Here is a 22986-nt window from a genome sequence, read left to right on the forward strand (position 1 = left end):
TACCACACACAACACTCTCACTAATGGTCCCGATCACACTACACATCACACAACGGATGGAACAACACACAATTAACACCCGATCCCCGCGGCTTCGGAACATGGCGCCCACACCCGTGGTCGCCACACAGCCCCCACCTTAGGGGTCAGACGTCCCGTCGATCCCAACACCCAACACATAGTCCCGATAGCCTTCCTCCCTGGTTGGGACGCCCGTCTCCAACAGTCCCTAGAAGTCCTGTGGGTGTGGTTGGGGACCACCGCCATCGGGGCCCCCACCAGTTTCTGCCGTGGGGGGCGCTGGAGCGCAATTCGGGGACCCCATCTAACGTTGCCCTCCGCCGTCTCGCCCGTCGCCACGCCGGCGGCTGGGATGCTTGACCAACCGACACTGCTCGAGGTCCGGTGGCCTGGGTTTCCGGACCCGGTCCTTGTCCTGCCCGGACTGGAATGCCACTGGCATTGTGCCACGGGAGAGGGCTGTCCCAGCCGCGTCCTCCCGGGCACCACAGCGGCGGCAGCAGTACTTGGCCGGACCACACTGGTCCTGGCACCATCCTCCGTGGACGGCTGCAGGCTGGGTTGCTCGCAAAACTCCCGCTCCGCCACCTCAAGAGCCACCTCGAGGTTCGGAGGCCCGGTGAGGCGGACGTGCCGTCCCAGCCGCGGCGGGACAAGTCCTTGGAGGAACGATTGAAGGGCTAGTTCCTCCCTAGCCGCAGCAGGAAAGTCGGGGTAGCCCCGCTGGGCGTACTGCAGTACATCCGCTGCGTAGGCCCCCAACCGTTCCCCCTCCTGGCGGCGGCGGCCGGTTAGCAGCTCCCGGCTGTCGTTCACGGCCGCCCGCTGCCCGAAACGCCTCTCCAACGCCCGGATCAAGGCCCGGAGGTCCCGTTGGTCCTCTGGGGCCAGGTCCAGGAGCGCCTGCACCGCCGTCCCCTCCAGCGCCAGGGCTAGGTGGACGACCGCCTCCCCGGCACCCCAGCCGTTGTGCCACTCAACAAGCCGGAACTGAGCAAGGTACGGCTCAAGCTGCGTTGCCCCGGAGAACTTCGGCAGCTTCACCGCAGTCCTTGCCACCAGGGGGCGGTTGACCGCTGCCATTTCTCCGTCCGTGGGCCGCTGCGCTCCCACAACGCAGGGTGCGTCGGCGTCGGTTGGGGCTTCCATGGGCTCGACCGTCAATTCCAATCCTTTATCCACGTGCGCAGGCCAATCCCACTTCTGACACCAATGTGGCGAGCAGCACGGGAAGGACGAGACGGGAGCCCAGGTTGAACAATTATGCAGTTCCGTGCCCCATACACCTCATGACTACGGACTGCCTTTATTAACCACACGAACATTACAGAAACACGGGACACCTGACCACCACACACACCACTCTCACTAATGGTCCCGATCACACTACACATCACACAACAACGGAACAACACACAATTAACACACAACCAATAAAGACCCCAAACCCGTTAACCCCACTTAACCTAACAACAGAATAAATTAACAAAACCCTTCTGTCAACTGAACCCCAATTCCCAGAATCCCCGCGGCTCCGGAACATGGCACCCACACCCGTGGTCGCCACAATATAAAATGCACTTGTTAAAATGCTCTTCTGAAAGCTTAATCCACTCCCACCAGCACTCGAGTTGAGGGGGGATGGCATCCCACTTTGGAATTAAAATGATCAAAATCATCCCCCTACTGAAACAGCCATCCCCCTTCCCATCCCCTGTTATTTTATCTATTAATGTGGAAATATTACACATTTCCTTTTTCAATTCGGCGCAAGGTTACTTTTCCCAGGGACAGATTTGACAGCGTTACTGCATTCTCGGCCAGTATGCTATTGGCCAAGCACGCAGGCACGCTTGCTGTGGGCCTGCGTGCTTACACAATAGTGCCTTCACGAGCTCTCATTCCACACCGTACGAGACAAACACTGGTAGTGTGAAGCTGTCTCTGCATCTCAGACATCGCTACCGCAGGCAAATCTATCCCCTTTTGTCCCTTTCATTCCAACCCGTGAGCAACGCTAGACTCCCTCCTCTGCCGAATGCATTTTTGAAAAAAAAGAATAAGAATCAGTTTTTAAAATCCTTAAATGCAATACATGCCTCCGAATCGTGTGATGCGTCCGATTAGCTGCGTTTTGGGGGATAAAATAATAATAATAATAATAATAATAATAATAATAATAATAATAATAATCACACCGTTGGTCTTCCACCATATGGCTGTCATCAGCACAAATGATCCGCCCCCAGGGGCGTAGCCACATGGGGGACACGGCCCCCCCTGGTCAGAGGTTGGCCACCCCGCTGGCCCCCCCGAGACTGATAAAAAAAAAAAATATATATATATATATATATAATTAAATTTAAATATTTTTTTATTAAAAAATCCCGAACGGAAACGGTCTAAAGAAAGCTGAAATATATGCACTATTAGTTTGATCTAACCTTTACTTATTATTCTTATTTGTGTAATATTTTGACATTTTGAATAAATATTGACAATGGAGTTCCCCCCCCCCCCCCCCCCCGTTGACAATGGAGTCTCCCCCAAACCCCCCACCACAGTAATAATATCCTGGCTCCGCCCCTGTCTGTCCCTAAAACTTAAAATTCACCATCCCACCTGGCTTTTTTTTTACAACTCGACCACTGGTTGCAGGGACGTCACTAGGTCTCTGAGTGTGTAAGCCAGGTTTTTATTTGTCAAACAGGGAGCATTTGGCAATTACGTGGGACTTTCTGCTGTTAGCTGGGGGGCTGCAGCTAACTTATTGTTACTATCAGCAGTGATACTTACTGCTAATGCTGCTGTAGTCGGTTCTGTGTGCTCCGTTCCCGGTACACACACTGCAGGTACCCAGGTACCGAGTGCAACCTAGGTTGCAGGGAAAACGTGGACTGGATTTCAGTGATGTGGGCGTGCTCTATATGAACAAGTGGAATGGACTCGATAACGACGCACTGACTCTGACTCTCTACCGCTTCCATAAGGGAAACTAAGATTTATGATCACATTTAAGTTAATAATAACTGGTTATATGATTATTTATCTAAACTCAAATTCTCGCCACATTATATTGAATTTGTCGGCACTTTTTTGTAAAAAAAGATAATAAAAAAATAAAAATTCTATTTATAAATGAACATAAAATTATTAAGGGGGGCTAAAGAATATTTTAGGGGGGCTGAAGCCCCCCTAAAATAGGCCTAATGACGCCACTGTTGCTGGCAACGCCCCGCACTCTGTCAAGTGGCAGCTTGCGGGAGTAAACCACTTTTCGATGCAAGTGCTTGAAACGAGGTAATCATAGCCATGTAGAGTGTCGCCTTTGCTTATTTGTTGATATTTTGACTGCTGGCTCTCGCTATATCACGGCTGTCAGTTCTCCCTATCTCTCCTCACTTGCCATGTCCCCTCTTTCGTCACTCTACCTTTCCCATCTCTCAATCTCCTTATTCCTTATTTCCTCAAACTTTAAAGCTGATGTAAGTAGAAGAGACGGCACTGTTCATTTATAAATATAAAAAAAATACATTCTATAATTTTCAAAAATATGAAACTATTACTATAATTCTGTTCATACGTATTATACCTGTGTCCCGTTTAACGCTATAGCTGCTACAAGAGCTTGAGCTCCATCTTTACAAGTCGAGCGGCCATCATGCTGCAGGGGCCTTCCTCTTTTTGACCACAGGTCGATGCACAAAGATGGTGAGAATAATATCTGTTCTCAGCCTAGTCTTGCCCTTTTTGGTCTGGACAAACTATTTAGTTTAGTCATTTTTTAATGAATCAAACATTAAGCTTCCCAAGGGTGTGTTTTTTGTTTGTGCAATAACAGTGTTTGATTATGATTACCTCACATATTTTATTATTATTTTGGTATTTTGAGAAAAGTTAGTTTTGGTCCTGCCAATTCAAGCCAACCATTAGGCCTGGACGATATCCCTGGCGAGTAGCAAGGCGTGTGCAGACCAGCTGGCAGATGTATTCAGGGACATCCGCGTGGCACTCTAGAGCAGAGGAGTGTAAATCATTTAAAGGGCTCATGTCACGCCACCTGGTGTGGGTGTGATTAGCTGGTATAGCCGTTTGAAAATCATTCCTTCCCTGTGCCATAGTGACATCATGATTGGATGTGTCCACCCAGATATATGAAGGATAGATGACGTTTGCTACAGTCCACTGGGTAGGCTGGCAGACTGTCAATCAATAATCCACCCGAAGCAATATTTTTTTCAACAACTGATACCCGCCACCGCCCGATAATTATTCACTTTCAACAGCTGACTTATTGACGCGTATGCCACAAACGAAATCGAAATACAATCGAAATAATTAACACTGCGTTTGTTTGATTGTTTAATTTTATTTGAAAGTAAATGTATTTACTGGAGTTGGAATACAATATTTAACTAAAGAAAATCCATAAGATGGCCAGGTGAGTCTGATATTGACAAGAATATAGGATGATCACTTAACATTTTTTGAGTTTGAGCGAACGGCGGGTCACTTGCCCACAGTGATCAGTGAGCGGATCGATAAAATGCATCTAAAGTAGCCTACCATGTTCATGTTTATCTCGATAGACAATGATTTATTTTGGAAGATTGTTTAGATTTAAGCTTCCAAACCTAGATTGCTAATAAAAAAACACACCCGTTTAATCGTTGTTGTGGATTTGCTCCGGGAGAGAGGATGCACACGGCAAAATGCTTTTTGGCCTAATTTAAAATAAGATAGGCTATATAAGATGGGCTATATCATGCAACATAGTTTCTCAAACCTGTTTGGTCTCTTGAATAGCCGTTTTTATCGATTTTCTATTCTAGTTGTTAATTAAAAACATATCCGGTTAACTGTGGTAGAAGATGTAGTTTTTGTTGGTTTGTTAGTTTGTGTGTAAATAAGGTCAAAATGTTTTCTTGGTCATCCCAGCAAACATTTCGTCGTCGATCACAAGTCTAATCAACGGTGGTCATGGAGGTCGATATGACGTCTAGTCAGAGCCCGTCTACATCCTATGAGTTGCCATTGTCTTAGTCACAGTAGGCTATGTTATGTCAGTTACCTTGAAGGTATAGGCTTTCCACTTGGCAGTGGCGTAGCCAGAAATGTTCAAATGTGGGCGGACAGGCAAAACCAATTTGATTGAACATAAGATAGGCAAGATGCACCATACAAACATTAATCAATGGCATGTTATATTTATGACATAAAGGTGGAATTAATTAAAGGTATTTGATCGCGGCTGACAAATTACGCGGAAACATTTTAAACTTGCGCAAAACTGCATGAACCCATGCATCGCTGAATCACATTTATTGAACACTTCAGCGCTTTCGGTCATAGCTGACAATACACCGGTTAAACATTGTAAACATGGGTCAAACTGCATGAACTTTGGTGTGTCATCACATCAAATTGAAACAGATTGGCCATATAAGACAAGCCTACCGCAAAGATTAAAACGTATCTCTCTCTCACACACACCACACACACACACACACACACGGCACGGCGCCAGGAGTTGTGGATGGGCCAGACCAATTGTGGGTGTTGTCCTTAAATTGAAAACGTTATCAAATCCTTGTTTAACCCTTATACAAATGACTGACAAATATACTGTTATATTATCTGTTTATAATAGCTTGATGCTCTTTAAATATTTTGTTGCATTGTAAAAAGTTTCGGTGCATAGGACGGACCTATCGCTCCTTAGGCCTTTTTACACTGCCAAGCCAGTTCGGTCGCGATAAGGCCATAATACGGCCCTAGAATGGCGGGGTAAATGGGCTAAACCGGCCGGACGCCGGCCGGAACCCGTACGGAAAACGCTGGCCGGTTTAAACGCTCTAAGCGGCTTAGACGCATTTAGCCGCGGACGATTAGCTGCTTTTGCATACCTAATAGCCGTGGCTATTAGGTATGCATGTTATGCCTGCCATGTTATGCCGTAACATAAAGTTGTGTTGACTTTACTAGTTTCTCTACAGTATAATACACTACAATGTATTGACCACCACTAGCTAGTGGAAAATACATTTGTGTCTAGTAAAGTGTTATATTTTAATATGTTAGGCTATATATTGAGATGGCAGTGTGCGAAATACCCGTCAATATTCGGGGATGTCCTCATCCCCAGATTGTTGCGCAACACCGATCTAAATGTTCTCAATATGCAGTAGCCTAGGCCATAACATTACAATATTTCATGGATGCAAGCCAGCATGATAGCCTACATGACAACACACACACACACACACACACACACACACACACACACACACACACACACACACACACACACACACACACACACACACACACACACACACACACACACACACACACACACTGCACCGTCTGTCAAAGGACGTCGGAAGGCGTGGCTGACGGATGGGGGAGCTTTCCAGGGTCGTCAGAGCCCGAGTAGTGTCACAGTGCTTAAATTTGCATACGAGATCTGATTGGATGACGGAACCGTCACTGCCGAAAAAGTTGAACATTTTACAACTTTTTGACGGCGCAGACGGATCCAACGGAACGGACGGATCCACAATGCATTGCGCGTCCGTCCCCATTCAAAGTCAATTGGGATCCGTCAACGGACGGTGCAGTGGGCACGAGGCGTAACACAGAATTTCGTACTCGTAGACGCTATTCTGTGTTTACGATGGTAGAAAAAATATTGACGACTTCAAATGTAGGCTACTGTTACACATTTGTGACTTTAGAGTACACATGCAAAATAAATATATACGACTTCAAATTTACTGTGACTTTAGTGTACGCATTCAAAATCTGCAGTTACAGGTGCTAAAGACTTTTGCTACAATAATACCTTCATACTTTTCCACCGGAGGGTGCGGGTCGTTTCAGTCTGCAAAGGTGTGGCACGGGTCGCGTTTCAACCGCCAAAAGTGGGCGTGATCCGGACTGAGCCGTCTTAAACCGTGTTCCTGATTCCTCGGACGCCAGCCTTCCGAGTCGAAAGTCGGGAAATCTCCCAGCTTTCTTGCGGCATTTCTCGGAGGCACGCCCCCTTTTTGTCTCATCTCTCGGAATTCTGAGAGCAGAGATGATGCTTAAATTCAACAGTTTAGCATGCAAATGATAAAAGGATAATATATATAAAAGGATAATGTCTTTACAAATACAGTTGCATTTTAAATTCGAGTGTCTTTTCGAAACTCACCTGCAACTCGCACCCCTGTCGAACTTGACGGCAAACTGATATCACCTGTTGCGCTTGCGTTGGAGGACAAAGGGATTACTTGTTGGGATTACGTGTTGGTGCGCAAGGAAAAACAGTTCATAAATGGTAGGCCTACTCGAGTAAATGCTTTAATAAAAATGTTTTGCCCCCAAATCCTCATAGCATATTGCGTTTGGAATAATAACTTTTCAAAATCACAATTCATGTGCAAAACATTACCGTTCACACTCATGTTACAAAGTTATATCGTTGTTAATTTAAACATTGTTTATTCAGTTACACCGCGTCAAACAAGCTTTCCTCGAAATCACCATTTACCTAGGCCTATATGGTTTCATGTCGGCAAATGGTAGAAATAAAGTCACGTTGTGACTCGGCGTATATTCGATTTTTTTGATGCATAAATTTTGCTGGGAGTGGTAATTCGGTTACACCACTCCTCTGAAATCAAGCTGCGTACACACCAAGACACCTTTGTCGCACGTTCTCGTTGTCGCCCAAGTTTTGTCACGCGACAAATCACAATCCTTAATCAGTATTGATTAGACAGCGATTTATTAGATCAAACCGTTGGAACACACAAGGCCGTGGACCACAGCAACGCCGGTAACTACAACAAACCCCGCAAAGCCAAATCACCACGAGAGCTCCCCCGTTACGGCCATCTGGAGGCTCACACAACTTTTGGCCGTGATATTATTGTGGCGAGCAGCACGGGAAGGACGAGACGGGAGCCCAAGTAGATCCAATTATGCAGTTCCGTGCCCCATACACATCACAGCTACGAACTGCCTTTATTAACGACCCACCCACTAATTAACTACCCCAACCCATTAACCCCACTCAACCCAACAACCACACTGTCCCCGAAATGGTCCAAACCCCAGGATAAATTAACCCCCCAGAATCCCTTGCGCCTACACCTGTGGTCGCCACATTATGTTATATAATATTATATACTATTATATGTAGAGCTCCGGGAGTCGCAAACGGCAACAATCACTTTCTCCAAAATGCTGCGGTTCACCCCGGACTGCACTGCAAGGCAACAGTTGGCCGGTTGAACGCTGATTGGCTGTTAACGTTACGCATGTCACTCAGTGGCCATGCTGTTGAATGCTGATTGGCTGTCATCACGCGAATGTCGCGGCGAAGTTGAAATATTTCAACTCGATCGAAAGTGTCACGCTGCAAATCCACGTGAACGCGCCGGGCCGTGCCGGGTAAAAGTGTCGCGCTGCAAGTCAAATCTTGTCACGGGTTTTCTCTAGCGAAAAATTTGCCCGATTCGCGTCTCTACGTTGACTTTGTATGGAATCGTGTCGCCCCTTCGAGTTTGGTGTGAATGCACAGCAAAGCGAAAGTGTCGAGCTACAAATCAAATCTTTTCGCAGGTTTTTTCTAGCGAAAAATGCACCCGATTCGCATCTCTACGTTGACTTGGTATGGAGTCGTGTCGCCCCTTCGCGCTTGGTGTGAACGCACCTGATTATGTTTTCATGTCGGCAAATGCTCGAAATGAAGTCACGTAGTGACTTGACGTCTACTGACCTTGTTAGCCGACGCAGGTCGGTTAATGTTTGCTGGGATACAAACACCCCAGGTTGGCAAGCTGACCAAATGCAATCTTTAAAGGACCGTCTGAAAAGTGCTCATGCAAGCTACTGATGGCTGTGTTGTGTTCTCTCTCATTCAGCCGAAATAAATCAACTACAATGCTTTACTACAACAAAAAGGTTTAAGTGTTGACTCTCGCTATATCATTTTCACGACATTAACGGTTAATGAAGGGAAATAAGTCAGAAGGAACATCCCATAATAATATATGGTAGGCTAATTGACTAATCAAATGTGCTGTCTAAGTTTATCTTTCTCCAATCCACTGTCATACACTCCTTTTTTTTTTTTTTTCTCAAGACCTAATGATGCCGGCCTTAACAAGGTAATATACAAACTAACAGTCATGTTACAAGTTTACATAATCTTGCCACAAACAGCGTTATATTAAGCTAAGCTCAAAGTTTCAATTGTTAAGGTTTACTGAAACAAAATCTTGTAAAAATAATTTCCACCCCTGTGAAGCATAATGCAAAACTATAAACCCTGTATTCAGCATTTATGCTTTCCAACCCTCTTTTGGTTTGGAAATTTTCTTTCAAAATAAGGGTACAAACAGCTTTATCAATGTTTTTTCTCTCCTCTTCTCTTTCAGGTGTTTAATGACCCCATCCACGGGCACATTGAACTCCACCCTCTTCTGGTCAAAATCATAGACACACCTCAATTCCAAAGACTGAGGAACATCAAGCAGCTCGGAGGGGCCTACCTCGTTTTCCCCGGAGCATCTCATAATCGCTTTGAGCATTCCATTGGGTGTGTGTGTGTCTTTGTGTGTCAGGGGGATACCTTGTACGCGGGTTGGGCCAGTGTAACATCTTTCAAACTGTTGATAATTAGTCAAGTCATCATGAGTTATGCCTGGCACACGCCTGACAATTTTTCAAAGTTTGCACAGCAAACCGGTAATTCCCAATTCTGTCCCCACAACCCTGTCCCTTGGCTAACATCTTTACAGTCAGAGCAACAAATCCTTTGACACATCAGCAGCAGTCATCTTGGCCCAAAATTGTATAATTGTTGAAGTTGAAAACCAAGATATTTCAAAATGTGTTATAAATTCATACAATCCATGTTGACATTGCTTCAAATTACAATGAGGCCTGAAATTGGGTTTTATATATTGTACCTGAGTTTCCGACAACTAACTTCAAGATGACACGCCTTTTACTCGATTTTTCCTCAGAGGAAGTCGAAATTTTCCAACCTGTGCTTCAAATGCTCGTGGGGCAGATTGGCATGTTGTGGGTTTTTGTTTGTTCTTACTTAAAATGTTGGGTTGCATTCAGTATCAAGGCACACAGTTCAAACCAGCCATCACCACAGACACTCAGGAGAAGCTCTGACATGTTGGTATTCAGCAGCTGATCTGCATGCAAACATCTTGGCAATTACAATATAATAGCTTTTTCCTGTGGCTTGGTGGCGGAGGAGACACATCCCTGGCTGGCACCTACTGGCATGTGGCCTGGTTAACTAACTACTTATATTGAAGCATTTAATTGGGTTATCTTATACTGGTCCCTTTTGTTTGTATCGAACCGGATTCTCTGGGGCAACGTTTTTCAATTAAAGCATCTTTGTTAATTTATTGTTTGCAGAGTTGGGTACCTGGCTGGAAAGCTCGCTAAATCTTTGAAAGAGAAACAGCCTGAACTGAAGATCGATGACAGAGACGTCCTCTGTGTGCAAATCGCTGGCCTCTGCCATGATCTGGGTGAGTAACAAGAGCTGCACCCCAACCCTTGCCCCAAAACATCCAACATAGGCCAGTTTCTGTGTGAGCATGAAACTAGTTCTGTTTGACGTTATCAATGATGGGATGGTAAATAATGAATGGTTCCATATTTCTAAACATATTTCTCTCTCTCTCTAGGACACGGACCTTTCTCTCATCTGTTTGATGGGATGTTCATTCCTAAAGTATGTCCAGACTTGCCAAACAAATGGAAGGTACTGAAGGATTCACCCACTGCTTTCCCCAAAATTCCCCTCGCTGTTTGTTCCGGGACATTTCACAGACCCTTATTTGGCAACACGCTAAAACAAGCCAAACCTCTGGCCTAACGTTCCTGAACTACTACTTTCTATCCACAGCCTCAGGATTCCAACCCAAAATCATTAATTTAATCTCAATCATTTAAATGATAACGTCATGGGTGCAAATGTGATTGACAGGCAAGAAAAATACAGAATCAATCAGGGAAGGGCCATGAATTGTTTAAAATATATAATGAATATGGCTGGTGGATGACTATGCCGTTTATAAAAGATTATACTCAAATTATAGCTCTTAAACAACTATAATTTAAGCATAACACTCGTGAAAAGATTTTCTCCAAACCACTGAACAAATCCTTGATACAGTTTTCTCCATTCATGCAAATTATTGAAAGTGAGAAACTGTACATTTTCCTTCGCTTCATTAGCAGTGTTAAGCAAGAATCTGTTCTTCAATGCATATAACCCAACAAGGATTAGAATTAGTATTAGAACATAATCGATATTTATCCCACTGCCTGGCTCCTTCTGAAGTCCACCAACTGCCTTTTCAGCAATTCATTAAACATGTTATATAGAGGTTGTTCTATATTAATTTAAATATTCAGATCCTCAGTCCTTAAGTTGCAAGCAAACCTTTTTGTTTGCCTAAAGCAAAATCTCAGCAAACCTCTAAACTATGCATACGCTGCGCACAATATATTCTATGAGTACACAAGGCTACCATTGTGTACTCACCATACCATTATTATCCATTGTCAGGCAGTAATGTTTCAGCTGATAAGGGTTGGCGTTCGCACTGTTAAAGAGTATTTTGCTGCAGCTCTGGTAACATAAAAACTAAGAGAACAAGTTAAGATAATGTGTGTGTGGAATGCATTCATAGTGCTTTACACACATCCACACACTGTCGGCGGTGTCCACCATGCAAGGTGGCAGCTAGGTCGTAGGTCGCTAGGTTGGAAGCGGTAAGTGTGTCTTGCTCAGGGACACCTGAGCAACCTCTGAGTGTGTGTGTGTGTGTGTGTGTGTCATTGCAGCACGAGAAGGCATCGCTAGACATGTTAAAACATCTGATTGCTGTTAACAACCTGAAGCCGGTGATGAGGGAGAATGGGCTGGAGCTGCCAGTGGACCTCTTCTTCATCGAGGAGCTGATCTCTGGGAAAAAGACAGACCCTGATCATCCAGAAATAGAGGTGCACAATGACTCTCCCAACAGAAGGGTTGAAACAATGACTCTCCCAACAGAGGAGAATGTACTATGACTCTCCCAACAGAGGGGTTAGTGAAGTAACTTTCTCAATAGAGTGGCCCCGGTATGTACATTTTGATTTAGTTAATTCGTTATCCAAAGTGACTTACAAGTGGGGCTAACGACAATCAAAATTGGGGTAACTACAAAATAAATGCTATATATAGTGCTATGTATAGAGCTTCAAGAACTTACTGTTCATAACCTCCTCTCACAATAGCCTGAATAATGAATTGTTCTCAGAGAACCCCCTAGTAAGACTTGCTACACCACATAGCAGGCCTTTTTCAGTTCAAACTCATTGTACTCAGAAATAGGGTTTCCTTTGAAGTGAGCTGCTACATTGCTATGTTCTATTTCTATTTGTCTGTTGACCATTTCCTCGTGCTGTCGTGACAGTTGCCATACGAAGGCCGTCCAGATAAGCCTTTTCTGTACGAGATCGTGTCCAACAAAAGGAACGGCATCGATGTGGACAAATGGGATTACTTTGCGAGGTCAGTCCGTACTCAGGTCACTCACCTTGTTTGTGTATTGTGTGAGATGTTCATGCCACTGCTCTTTACAACTATGCAAGATATTCACTGCAGCCATCAATTACTTGAAGTGCGGGTCCGATGGGGGCAGGATATTGTAGTAGCTCGGTGGTTCATGGCTTTATCCCAAATGTCCATTTAGCCGTAACAGCGGGAATAGCGCAGTAATAGTGCGGTTACTTGATCTCATTCCACAAATCTGTTTAGCCGTATTATAGAGGTCATCTTTAAATCCTGTTCCACTTGTCAAGCGCAACGATTTTTCCAACAACAAAATATCTATAAATGAGAGTTTCCTGGTTAAAGATGAGATTGTCTTTTATTTCATTGGATACATGAGTGAAACTTGTACCTCAAGCCTTGTAAGAAATAATAACCTGCCAAAAAAATGTTGTTCCTATATTAACAGGCAAGGTATGTAGCGTCATATCGCTTTGGGTTGGATGCCTAATACTAATATTCCTAAAAATATGATTAGTTGGTCATATTTTTAAATACTAAAATGTATTTCAATTGAGAGATGACTATTGGACATAGGGTAGAAATAAATATTAGGCCAACATATAATTCAATAATACAAAGGAATACTATATTTAGGATAGAGGACCACACTCCCAACCAATGTTTGCACTACAGTAGGCCTACTACATTTACCATGGTTAAAAATGTCTGCACAAGACTGTAACTGACTCTTTTAGAAATAATAATAATAATAATAATAATAATAATAATAATAATAATAATAATATAATAATAGGGGATATCATATCTCATTGATATATGGACCTCTTAACCATGAATGTAACCTTTGGCTTGACAGACAATAAAGTCAGTTAGTTGAGTTTTTTCAGTATGAGGGGTTTTGAGGAGGTGTTATGGGGAAGAAGAGCGAGTGGACCCAAATGCTCGACACAGAGCAAATTATAAGGGGCTTCACTGAGAGCAACAACTAAGTTACGGCGGGGAAAGGGACGAGGAGCTTGACGGCAGGCAGGTAGACAGGCGAGGGTTCGGCAACAGGCTCGTAGTCGGACAGGCGAGGATTCGGCAACAGGATGGTCGGCAGACTAGACACAGGGAGAAGACAGTTTGGCGAAAGCGACGGAACACTACAACCAACAATCTTAACACGAGGAGGGGCCAGGGACGAGGTACTGACTGCTAGGTGTGAAACAACGATCAAGCGATGATTATCTGGGGAACCTGTATAGAACTACTGTGTGCTGATGGAAGATTGCCGGCAGGTGGGTAGAGCGAGGTAGATGAATGGGCAGTGGTGGGCCGTCAGGGCCAGCAGGGCCTTCTCTGCTGGCCCTGTCAGAATCTAAATAATATATATATATTATTTTTTTCAAAATTACATTAATTTGTGTCTGAACGCATCTTAATTCCATATTTTTTTCAGTACTTAGAAAATAATTCCAGAAGGAAAACCGTTTTTTTTTGTAAGGCTGAGCTCAGCTGAATAACGCATCACAGCTAGGTTACATGAACCGGCGGGGACAGCACTAAAAGTATTGCTACCCTTTCGCTGAAGCTGCCACCTCCCATTGGATAATAAATTTGACTGACGTGTGTAATCAGCCAATCAAATGTTGATGTATAATAATAGAACGACCCCAGGGCCCAGCAATATGCCGGCACTGGCCCCCGGTGATGACATCAGCGAATTTTGAATCGTTGGCGGTACAGAGTTGATAGTGAACTACCATGGCCACCGCCTTCACAGCACCTAGCGATCCTGTTTCTGATCTCCTTCGTTTGCCTTTTTCAAGGCGATCGTTTGGAGAGAAGACAGCTTTAATTTCAAGAGGAAGACCTACACCGAAGCCTGATGGGCTGACCCAGGCCGGTAAAGTCTTTGTGCGGCACTTTACAGAGTGCAACTACAGCCACTATGACTGGCTAACGGCTAGCACCGTTCAGAACAACCTATTCTGCTCGTCGTGTTTGCTGTTCAACATCAGTGAGGGGACATGAAACAGCGCCGGATTTAGCAGTCTTAACAGCTTCACCAAGGCAGCTTTAAAATATCAGGCAATGGGTGATGGTGAGTTTTACTTTGCACTGTGTAGGAGCAATAATGTTGTTGTGGTACTTTAGTTCATAACGCATTTTTTTTAATGGTTTGAAACACAAATATATTGCTGGAATTTGGGCAGTAGGCTTAATGGTAATGCTTTGTGTGGATGCCGCTTAATAAGCATATTAAATTAACCCGTTCACTACTACTCATGTGGGCCTAATATTCTGGCTGGAATAGCTGTTGTAAAATATGTGGCATAAAGCCCTACTTGTATGTTTCATTTTTGTTAAAGGGGACATCATACCACCAGGTGTGAGTGTGATTATCCATTACAAGCAGGTTTGAAAATGTGCAGCATTGTGACATCACAGGTGGGCGCGTCCATCTAGATGTGTGCTGCATAGATCAGTCTACCAGCCTACCCAGTAGACTAGCAAACACTGCTCATCTATCCGTCACACATCTAGGTGGACACTCCCACCTGTGATGTCACAATGCTGCACATTTTGAAAACGGCTTGTAATGGCTAATCACACTCACACCTGGTGGTATGATATGTCCCCTTTAATGAACTGGCGTTGCACTTGTAATATTGTCGCTGTAGGCTACTTTATTGAATCCGTTGAAGTTGCGAAAGCATCCGGTGAAAATAATAACTGAACACTTGTTTTTGTGTCATGTGTGTGATATGCAATCTGGTTGCGGAGTGACATAAGGAAAGATCTGATGGTGATGCTGCATTACTCTAGCTCTGCGGTAATGCAAAGTGGTGTGCGTGTGCGGTGTTGTTGTTGCTGAAGATAAACTGTCTTGTTGTGGATGTTGTGCAGTTGCGCAAATTGTGTCTGTATTGGCACCTAATATGAAATTTGTGTGCATGTCTGAGTGTTTGGGGGTTGGCCGTTGGTGGACTTCGTTACTGAAGGCCTTGACTTAAACCCCACGGTACGCTACTGTGAATGGGTGATGAGACTGGCCCCCGCACAGAAGTGGACAGCGTGACAGGAGGAGGCTCGATGCTGCTCTCATGAGAGTCATTTACAGTTACATTTAGGGCATTTAGCAGAAGTCTTTATCCAAAGCGACTTACAATAAGTACATTTGTCAGGAGAAAGAGATACAATGTATCGCTGTCGGTACAGTAAGGATGTTTATAGAACCAAGTGCCAAGCACTAACAACTGCTAGGTTAAACCCTTCCTCGTATACAACAAAGTACCATTTTTTTTAGTGCAAGGACGTACTATATACAATAAGTTTGTAAGAGGGGTGTGGGGGGTAAGGGGATGAGGCTATGCAGAGTCTAGGTCAACTGAACAAGTGAGTCTTGAGTGAGATGAGGAATGGAGTCAGTGATGCAAGAAAAAAAAGATCCCAATAGCTTTGTTTTACCCCATGAAAGTTGTAATGAAACTAGAAATGAGAAATTAGCATGTTAATCTAATATCTTTCACATTTTTCTCCCAGAAGGCCATGCAACCAGACCTCCATAGCTGTCAGGGTTTCTCTATCCATGCAATATTCTCACCCTTTTTAACCCTTACCCATTTGTAAACCCCTCTACACCTTCCTGCTCCATAATGACTGGTATCAGAATTCACTGCACCACTCTGTAATACATTCTTTGAAAATCTCCTTAGTGACCTAACCGTACTCAATAACCACCCACAGCTGCCAGGGATATCTTTCTCTCTGGATCAACCAATCAATGGAGAAACAAAGCAATAACCTGTAAAAGTAAACCTGCACTATCATGTCAATGTACTCATCCTTTCCGTTCCTCATCTCAGAGACTGCCATCACCTGGGCATGAAGAATAACTTTGACCATGACCGCTTCATCATGTTCGCCAGGGTGTGCAAGGTGGACGGAGAGATGCAAATCTGTACCAGGGACAAGGTCAAATGATCTCAGACTTCTGTTTTTAATCTGATTGAAGCAGCTCTCTAATTGGTCCTATATTTGACTAAACATAACTATGGGTATTCCTTCAACAGGAAGTGGGCAATCTGTATGATTTTTTCCACACAAGAAACTGTCTCCACAGAAGAGCCTACCAGCACAAAGTAAAAAACATTGTTGAGACCATGTAAGTACTGTGTCTGTGCTAGGTACTATAATAATTACGAAAGTAACTGTTTTCCAAACTGAGTCTGGTTGTGTTTTTCTAACTAGGATCACCGAGGCCTTTGTATTGGCAAACCCATACCTCCCAATCCAGGGGTCAGGTGGGAAAATGTCCACAGCTATAGATGACATGGTGGCATACTACAATCTGACTGGTGAGTGTTGAGACCACACGGTGCTCTGGTTGGCTTGGGTATTGCATTTTGCAATGTCAAAGACTAATTCTTTCTTACCCCAAGGGTAAACCTACCCTAAGGCTTCCTTAAGCACCGCTATCTGCTCCTTATTTTAAGATGTACTATAAGTCACTTCTGATGTGTGTGTATGCCCCTGTAGACAACGTCTTCGAACAGATCCTCTTTTCTACCTCCAAGGACCTGGTTGAGGCCAAGAAGATCCTAACGGACATCCTCCACCGTCGCCTCTACAAGTGTGTTGGCGAGCACTATTCAGCAAATGTAATCAACGATACAGAGGTGTGTGTGTGTGTGAGTGTGTGAGTGAGTGAGAAGCTGAAGTGAGCGAGCGGACCAAAATGCTCGACACAGAGTATTAATAAAAGTGTCTTTACTGAGAATCAACAGATATGTTAAGGCAGAACTTAACATATCTGTTAAGGGAGGGTAGTCGGACAGGTGAGGGTTCTGCAACAGGAGGGTGGTCGGACAGGCGAGGGTTCTGCAACAGGAGGGTAGTCGGACAGGCGAGGGTTCTGCAACAGGAGGGTAGTCGGACAGGTGAGGGTTCTGCAACAGGAGGGTAGTCGGACAGGCGAGGGTTCTGCAACAGGAGGGTAGTCGGACAGGCGAGGGTTCTGCAACAGGAGGGTAGTCGGACAGGCGAGGGTTCGGTGACACTGTTCACAGGGAGGAGATTGTTAGGGCGAGCAGCAGAACACAAGGACTAAGCAATCTAGACATGAGGAGGGTGTGTGTGTGTGTGTGTGTGCTTGAAGTGACAGAGGAACTAATAATTATAATTGATCCGTTTTTTATAGCACTTTTCTAAGTACTCAAAGACGCTTTCCAAATAAGAAAGGAATACATACAGACAATCAAACAAAAGGGAAAATAAATAAACAACACCACAACAATAGGCAACACATTAAGAGAGCGGGAGAGAGAAGATGGCGGAGGATGATTTGTCATATGTTGTAGGTGGTCCTGAAGAGATAGGTTTTTAGTTGACTTTTGAATGAACAGAGTGTATCAGAGATTCGGATGGCCAGAGGGAGGGAGTTCCAGAGGGTAGGGGCGGTGATGTCGAAGGCTCTGTCCCCCAGGGTGCGATACTTGGTCTTGGTGATGGAGGTGAGAAGGTTGGCATCAGCGGAGCGTAGGCGGCGAGTGGGAGAGTGGCGATGGAGGAGATCTGTTATGTACGAGGGTGCAAAGTTGTTTAGCGCTTTGTAGGTGGTGAGGAGGATCTTGAAATTGATGCGTTGTTTTATTGGAAGCCATTGAAGTTGACGGAGGATGGGAGTAATGTGTTCTCTGGAGGGGGAGTCAGTAAGCAGTCGGGCAGCAGAGTTTTGAACATATTGCAATTTTTGAAGAATAATGGAGGCGAGGCCATACAGAATGCTATTGCAATAGTCAAGTCTGCAAGTGATGAAGGCGTCCAAATCCATGACAGCTTTGTCGCTCTTTCCCTGATCTTCCCTGAAGGCAATTCCTATGCAGTTGGCAGGTGGCCAGGACATTAACCCGAAACCAGGCGACTTCATTGTCAATGTAAGTCCTACTGTCTCTTAGTGGCATCAAATCTATGCTGATTTTGAAGTTTCCCTTTGAGAGGTTAGTGGTTGATCTGATAGCTCTGTGGTGGGAATCAGGTATGGAAATCCCAGAATGTAGTTATGATTTACATTTCAACAATGTCCTCCCTCCCTACATGTATCTGTGATTGAGAAGTGTTGCGTTAACTCCTGTGATTGACAGGCAACCAGGGAGTAAATGCTCCGATTGGTATGAAATGATCCGGGACTGTTCTAAATTCTGGGACATGGCCCAGGCGTGCAGATGAAAGTTATCAGAAATCCAGTTAGCTGCCGTTGTATTAAGCAGTTTGAAAAAATATATAAAATAACTGTTAGTTGTTGTTTTTAACAATGACTATTGCTTTCCCACCCATAATTTCACTGCACGTTATAAATACCCTTCAACTATGCATGTGACATATACGTCTCTGCTTTAAATTGAAAACATACCTTTTATTTATTTGTTTTCTTGATCAACCTATGACATGTACTGTATTCTTCCCTCTCTAGCACCATTCATGTGTCAGTAAAAGGTGAAATGTCTCCGCCCTGGTGTCTCTTAGGTTATCAAGATGGACTATGGCATGAACGAGAAGAATCCCATCGATGAAGTGCGTTTTTACAGAAAGAGAGAACCCAACACGGCCTTCAAGATCTCCGGGGGCCAGGTAAGAACTTTGCCATTGAACACAATTATTTTTAAAAGCATGATATTGCAGTATAAACATATATGTATTTGAGAGATAATATGTTAATTTATAATGGTTATTGTGATGAATAGTAAATGCTGACCTCCCCATCTTAGACTGGCATTACAGTGCATGCGTGAGATAAGCTGAACACTGGGCATCATTCGGGCAGCATTTCAGAGTAGACTCACATCGTAACTCAGCTTTACAACTGTAGTCAATGTTGTTCAAAAATTAAACAATTGGAGTAAAAGTACCACTAGTGTGTTTCCACACAAATAATGGTTGTTAATTTAAGAAAATAATTGAAAATGTCTGATATTTTTTTTTGGTCTTTCAAAACGCCTGGACATTTCACGTCTTATATGGACAGCTCGCCACTGCATTACAGTAAAGTATGGAGAATCTGGTGTTCTCTGATGATATGAACCAGGAAGCCTTCATCTCTTCAGCCTTCATGGTCATTAGGATTAGAAAAGCTTATTTACTGTTAACATTATCAATGCTAAGGTGTTATGTGTATCAATATATCTAGCTCTAGTCTCAGTACTCCTACGCTCTACTGAACCTGAACAAGTCTGTCCCTGACTGTGCTTCTTCTTTGTTCTGGCTCCTGTCCGCAGGTGTCCACGCTCATCCCAGATCACTTTCAGGAGTGGTTGCTACAGGTGTACTATAAGGGGACTGATGAGAAGAGCCTGGCGAGGGCCAGGGAGCGCTTTGAACAATGGCGCAACACTCAGGTAATAATATATTGTCTTCAGTTTATCGCTCCATGTGGTTACATTTTTTCAAATTAGATTGTTTTACTACTGCGTAACTAGATGTAGGAGTTGAAGCAAAGCTTTTATTTTAGGCTATTTTTTCCATACGATGGTGGCATCACCAATCGCATTGTGGCATGTTAACCTGTTGAAGATGTGACCTGTTTAGTGTCATTTCTTAAGTTCTTTCTCTTTCTTTCTTCAAGAATAGAGATGTGAACACTACGGAGCTGGAAGCCAATGAAGGCCCAAACCCAACTTGAGTTTTGACAGAACCAAACGAAACAAGATTTTCCTTGCTCCTTTTTTGATATTGGTATGGGTAGGAAATTGGATGGCTTAAGTAGAATTGTAATTATTACAATCCACCATTGTAACCAGAAAATGTCTTTAATCAAAGTAGGAGGCCGTTGAGGGCCAGTGCTCAGGGTTATACACTCAAAAGCTTATGCAACTTTGTGTCTCTTCATTTAGATATGCATGTTCTGTCCATAATTTACATGTTACCTTAAGGGGAATGTAACGCTGAGAGTTTTCATGCAAGAACTCTTTTTAGTGTTTCTGGATTGATTCGATTTTTACACAAAAGGTAGGGTAGGTATTTTCAAACTATTATCTCTCATATTTGTTGAAATTCTTTTTATATGCCGACAGCAATCAATATATCAAATGATCGGACAGAAAAACAAGGAAATCCGGTATCCTTGACGGTCGCAAGCCTGTAATTAGTCTGTTCAATCAATTCAACACACTTGAATGTGTATTTGTATGCAGTGGCTTTTAACTTCATATATATTCAATCTCATCTCTCTCAGAGGTTTCTTTAATCCCATATGCAGCTATTATTGTACTCATTTAGTCCAGGCAATAAATGACCAGAATCAAAGCAGGCTACAGACACCATAATGAATACATAGTCTAATCTTTGTTCATGGTTTTCTTGTAGTGCATTTATTATTAATTTTGTTGAAGTGTTCTTTTTCATTTTCAAAGTTTGAACGTCGTCCTTAATATTATTATTATTATTATTATTATTATTATTATTATTATTAATTATTATTATTATTATTATTATTATTAATAATAATAATAATTTTGGGAGATTCGTCCTTTGTTTGGGTTACTATGGTAAACATACCACAACGCTTGATACATTTTGTTCTCAGTGTGTGTGTGTGTGTGTGTGGGTTGAAAAAAAAAAGATATATTCTGTCTACATTCATGTTAAGTGCTCTTTTCAAAGATATATTATGATATAGGCAAAGGTTGTATTAAGGGCTCAGGAATAGTGTTTAGAAGAGGCTGCTTTCTGTTTTGCTATTTAGGTTTACTGAAAAGTATATTTTCAAAAGATAGACAGAGGCTGGGGCAAAAATTGTGATAAATGGTGATGAAAAAAATAAACGGCTTTGTCCTCAACGTCTAAATGTTTCCTTTGTAACCACCAGAGGGCAGCATGGCCATGCGTTTCTCCAAGAAGGCAGTCATCCGCGGTCACCTGTTGAACGTTTCCTATTTGGAAATAACTTTTAAAGTATACGTCAATATGTATTTAAACATATTTAATTTGTTTTTTAACAAATGAAAAAAGGTGTGTAGACTAGTTGGTCTATAATGAACCTCATTTGTATTGTTTTTATCTTTGGTCTTTTAAATGCTCATATATCCATGTTTACCGTAATTTGAGCTATTCTTGTTAATTTACCAGGAGGGAGGAGTTTTGTTGGTCCTTTCAACCAGGAAGACCATCATACAGGATGTAGGGACACACACACCCACATCCTTTGGCAGTGATTCTCTTAGGGGAGACCAGAAACAAACACTACAGAGCGGTAGGACCAAGCCAACTGCCTGCTAGTATTTTTATAATCTTCATCCTCCGTCACATTTTGCTCTCTTTACATATGATGCCATCTCCCTCACTCTCAACACTGCCCTGTCCCACTTGGACCATAGGGACACATATGTGAGATTGCTGTTCATTGATTACACTTCGGCATCCAACACCATCGTGCCCTCCAAGCTCATTACTAACAGGGTTGGTGCTGGCCGTTTTGGTGCCCTACAACGGTGGGCCTCTTCATAACTAATTTACATATTTTTGTAAATCAATAATGTATTAATATATATTGTGGCAACCCGGCCCGGACCAATTAAGGACATGCAGAGCATGTATATACAGTATGTACAGTACAGTACAGTATGTAGGGACCCACACACTTCCACATCCTTTGGCAGTGAAGGAAATTATGTCAAGTTCTCGCTAGAGCAGGTCGGACGTACCGGCGTACCATGCAAATGCATAGCACCATTGGTAGAACATTTGGCGGGGTGTGATACCTGGGCAAGATGGGCCCCCGACCTGTTTGTCTGAGGGGGATCTGTCCTTGATCTGTGAGATAAAGGATCGGCCATTTGGGGTTGGGGACAGATGGCAGGGAGGAGGATGAGCACAAGATCAAGGTGAATACACATCAATTGTTTGATCAACTCCTCAAGTGTAATGGAGGGATAAGAGGCAAGCAGGGAGGAGGATTTAATCAACTGAAAGTGGGGGTCAGAGAAAGGGATCTGTTGTTGGGCTGTAAGAGCCAAGAAGGGCCATTTGAGGCTAATGCCAAACCCCTCAGTGGCTCCGTTGATCAGTTGCCTTAAAGCAAAAGGGGGGTTAGAGGCAGACGTCTGGTAGGGAGGAGGATGAGAACAGGATGAAGGTGTATACACATACATTGATCGACTCCCCCAAAGTAGTTGGGGGAGGGAGGGAGGGAGGATGATTAATAACAGGATGAAGGTGAAAGATATATATCAACTAAAACTGGGGGTCAGAGAAGGGGATCTGGCAGGGTGGGGCGTGAGGGCAGGGAAAATGTGTCATGAACTAACAGAGACAGGGCTTGAGTAGGGAGGGGGAAAACAGCATGAGACAAAACCGGATCTACCTTTAACAATAAATACAATCGTCAACACAGC

General features: G+C 43.6%; 1 protein-coding gene across 2 annotated transcripts; it reads left to right on the top strand.

Moving 5' to 3' along the window:
- The first annotated feature begins 4223 nt into the window (after positions 1-4223).
- Positions 4224-21454, top strand: LOC307079275 (deoxynucleoside triphosphate triphosphohydrolase SAMHD1-like). 2 transcript variants are annotated; one of them, XM_079741501.1, is made up of 15 exons: positions 4224-4462; positions 9158-9182; positions 9453-9613; positions 10459-10574; positions 10734-10810; positions 11899-12057; positions 12513-12610; positions 16465-16573; positions 16672-16763; positions 16850-16956; positions 17138-17277; positions 18469-18534; positions 19124-19228; positions 19873-19992; positions 20225-21454. In XM_079741501.1, the coding sequence occupies exons 1-15, from the start codon at positions 4455-4457 to the stop codon at positions 20255-20257; spliced, it is 1416 nt and encodes a 471-aa protein (XP_079597627.1). In that variant the 5' UTR covers positions 4224-4454; the 3' UTR covers positions 20258-21454. The 2 variants fall into 2 exon arrangements, with proteins under 2 accessions (XP_079597627.1, XP_079597626.1); XM_079741500.1 differs by having other exon boundaries at positions 20220-21453.
- Positions 21455-22986: the final 1532 nt, after the last annotated feature.

This window comes from Pollachius pollachius (assembly GCF_949987615.1).
Source record: "Pollachius pollachius genome assembly, chromosome: 8".
NCBI lineage: Eukaryota > Metazoa > Chordata > Actinopteri > Gadiformes > Gadidae > Pollachius > Pollachius pollachius.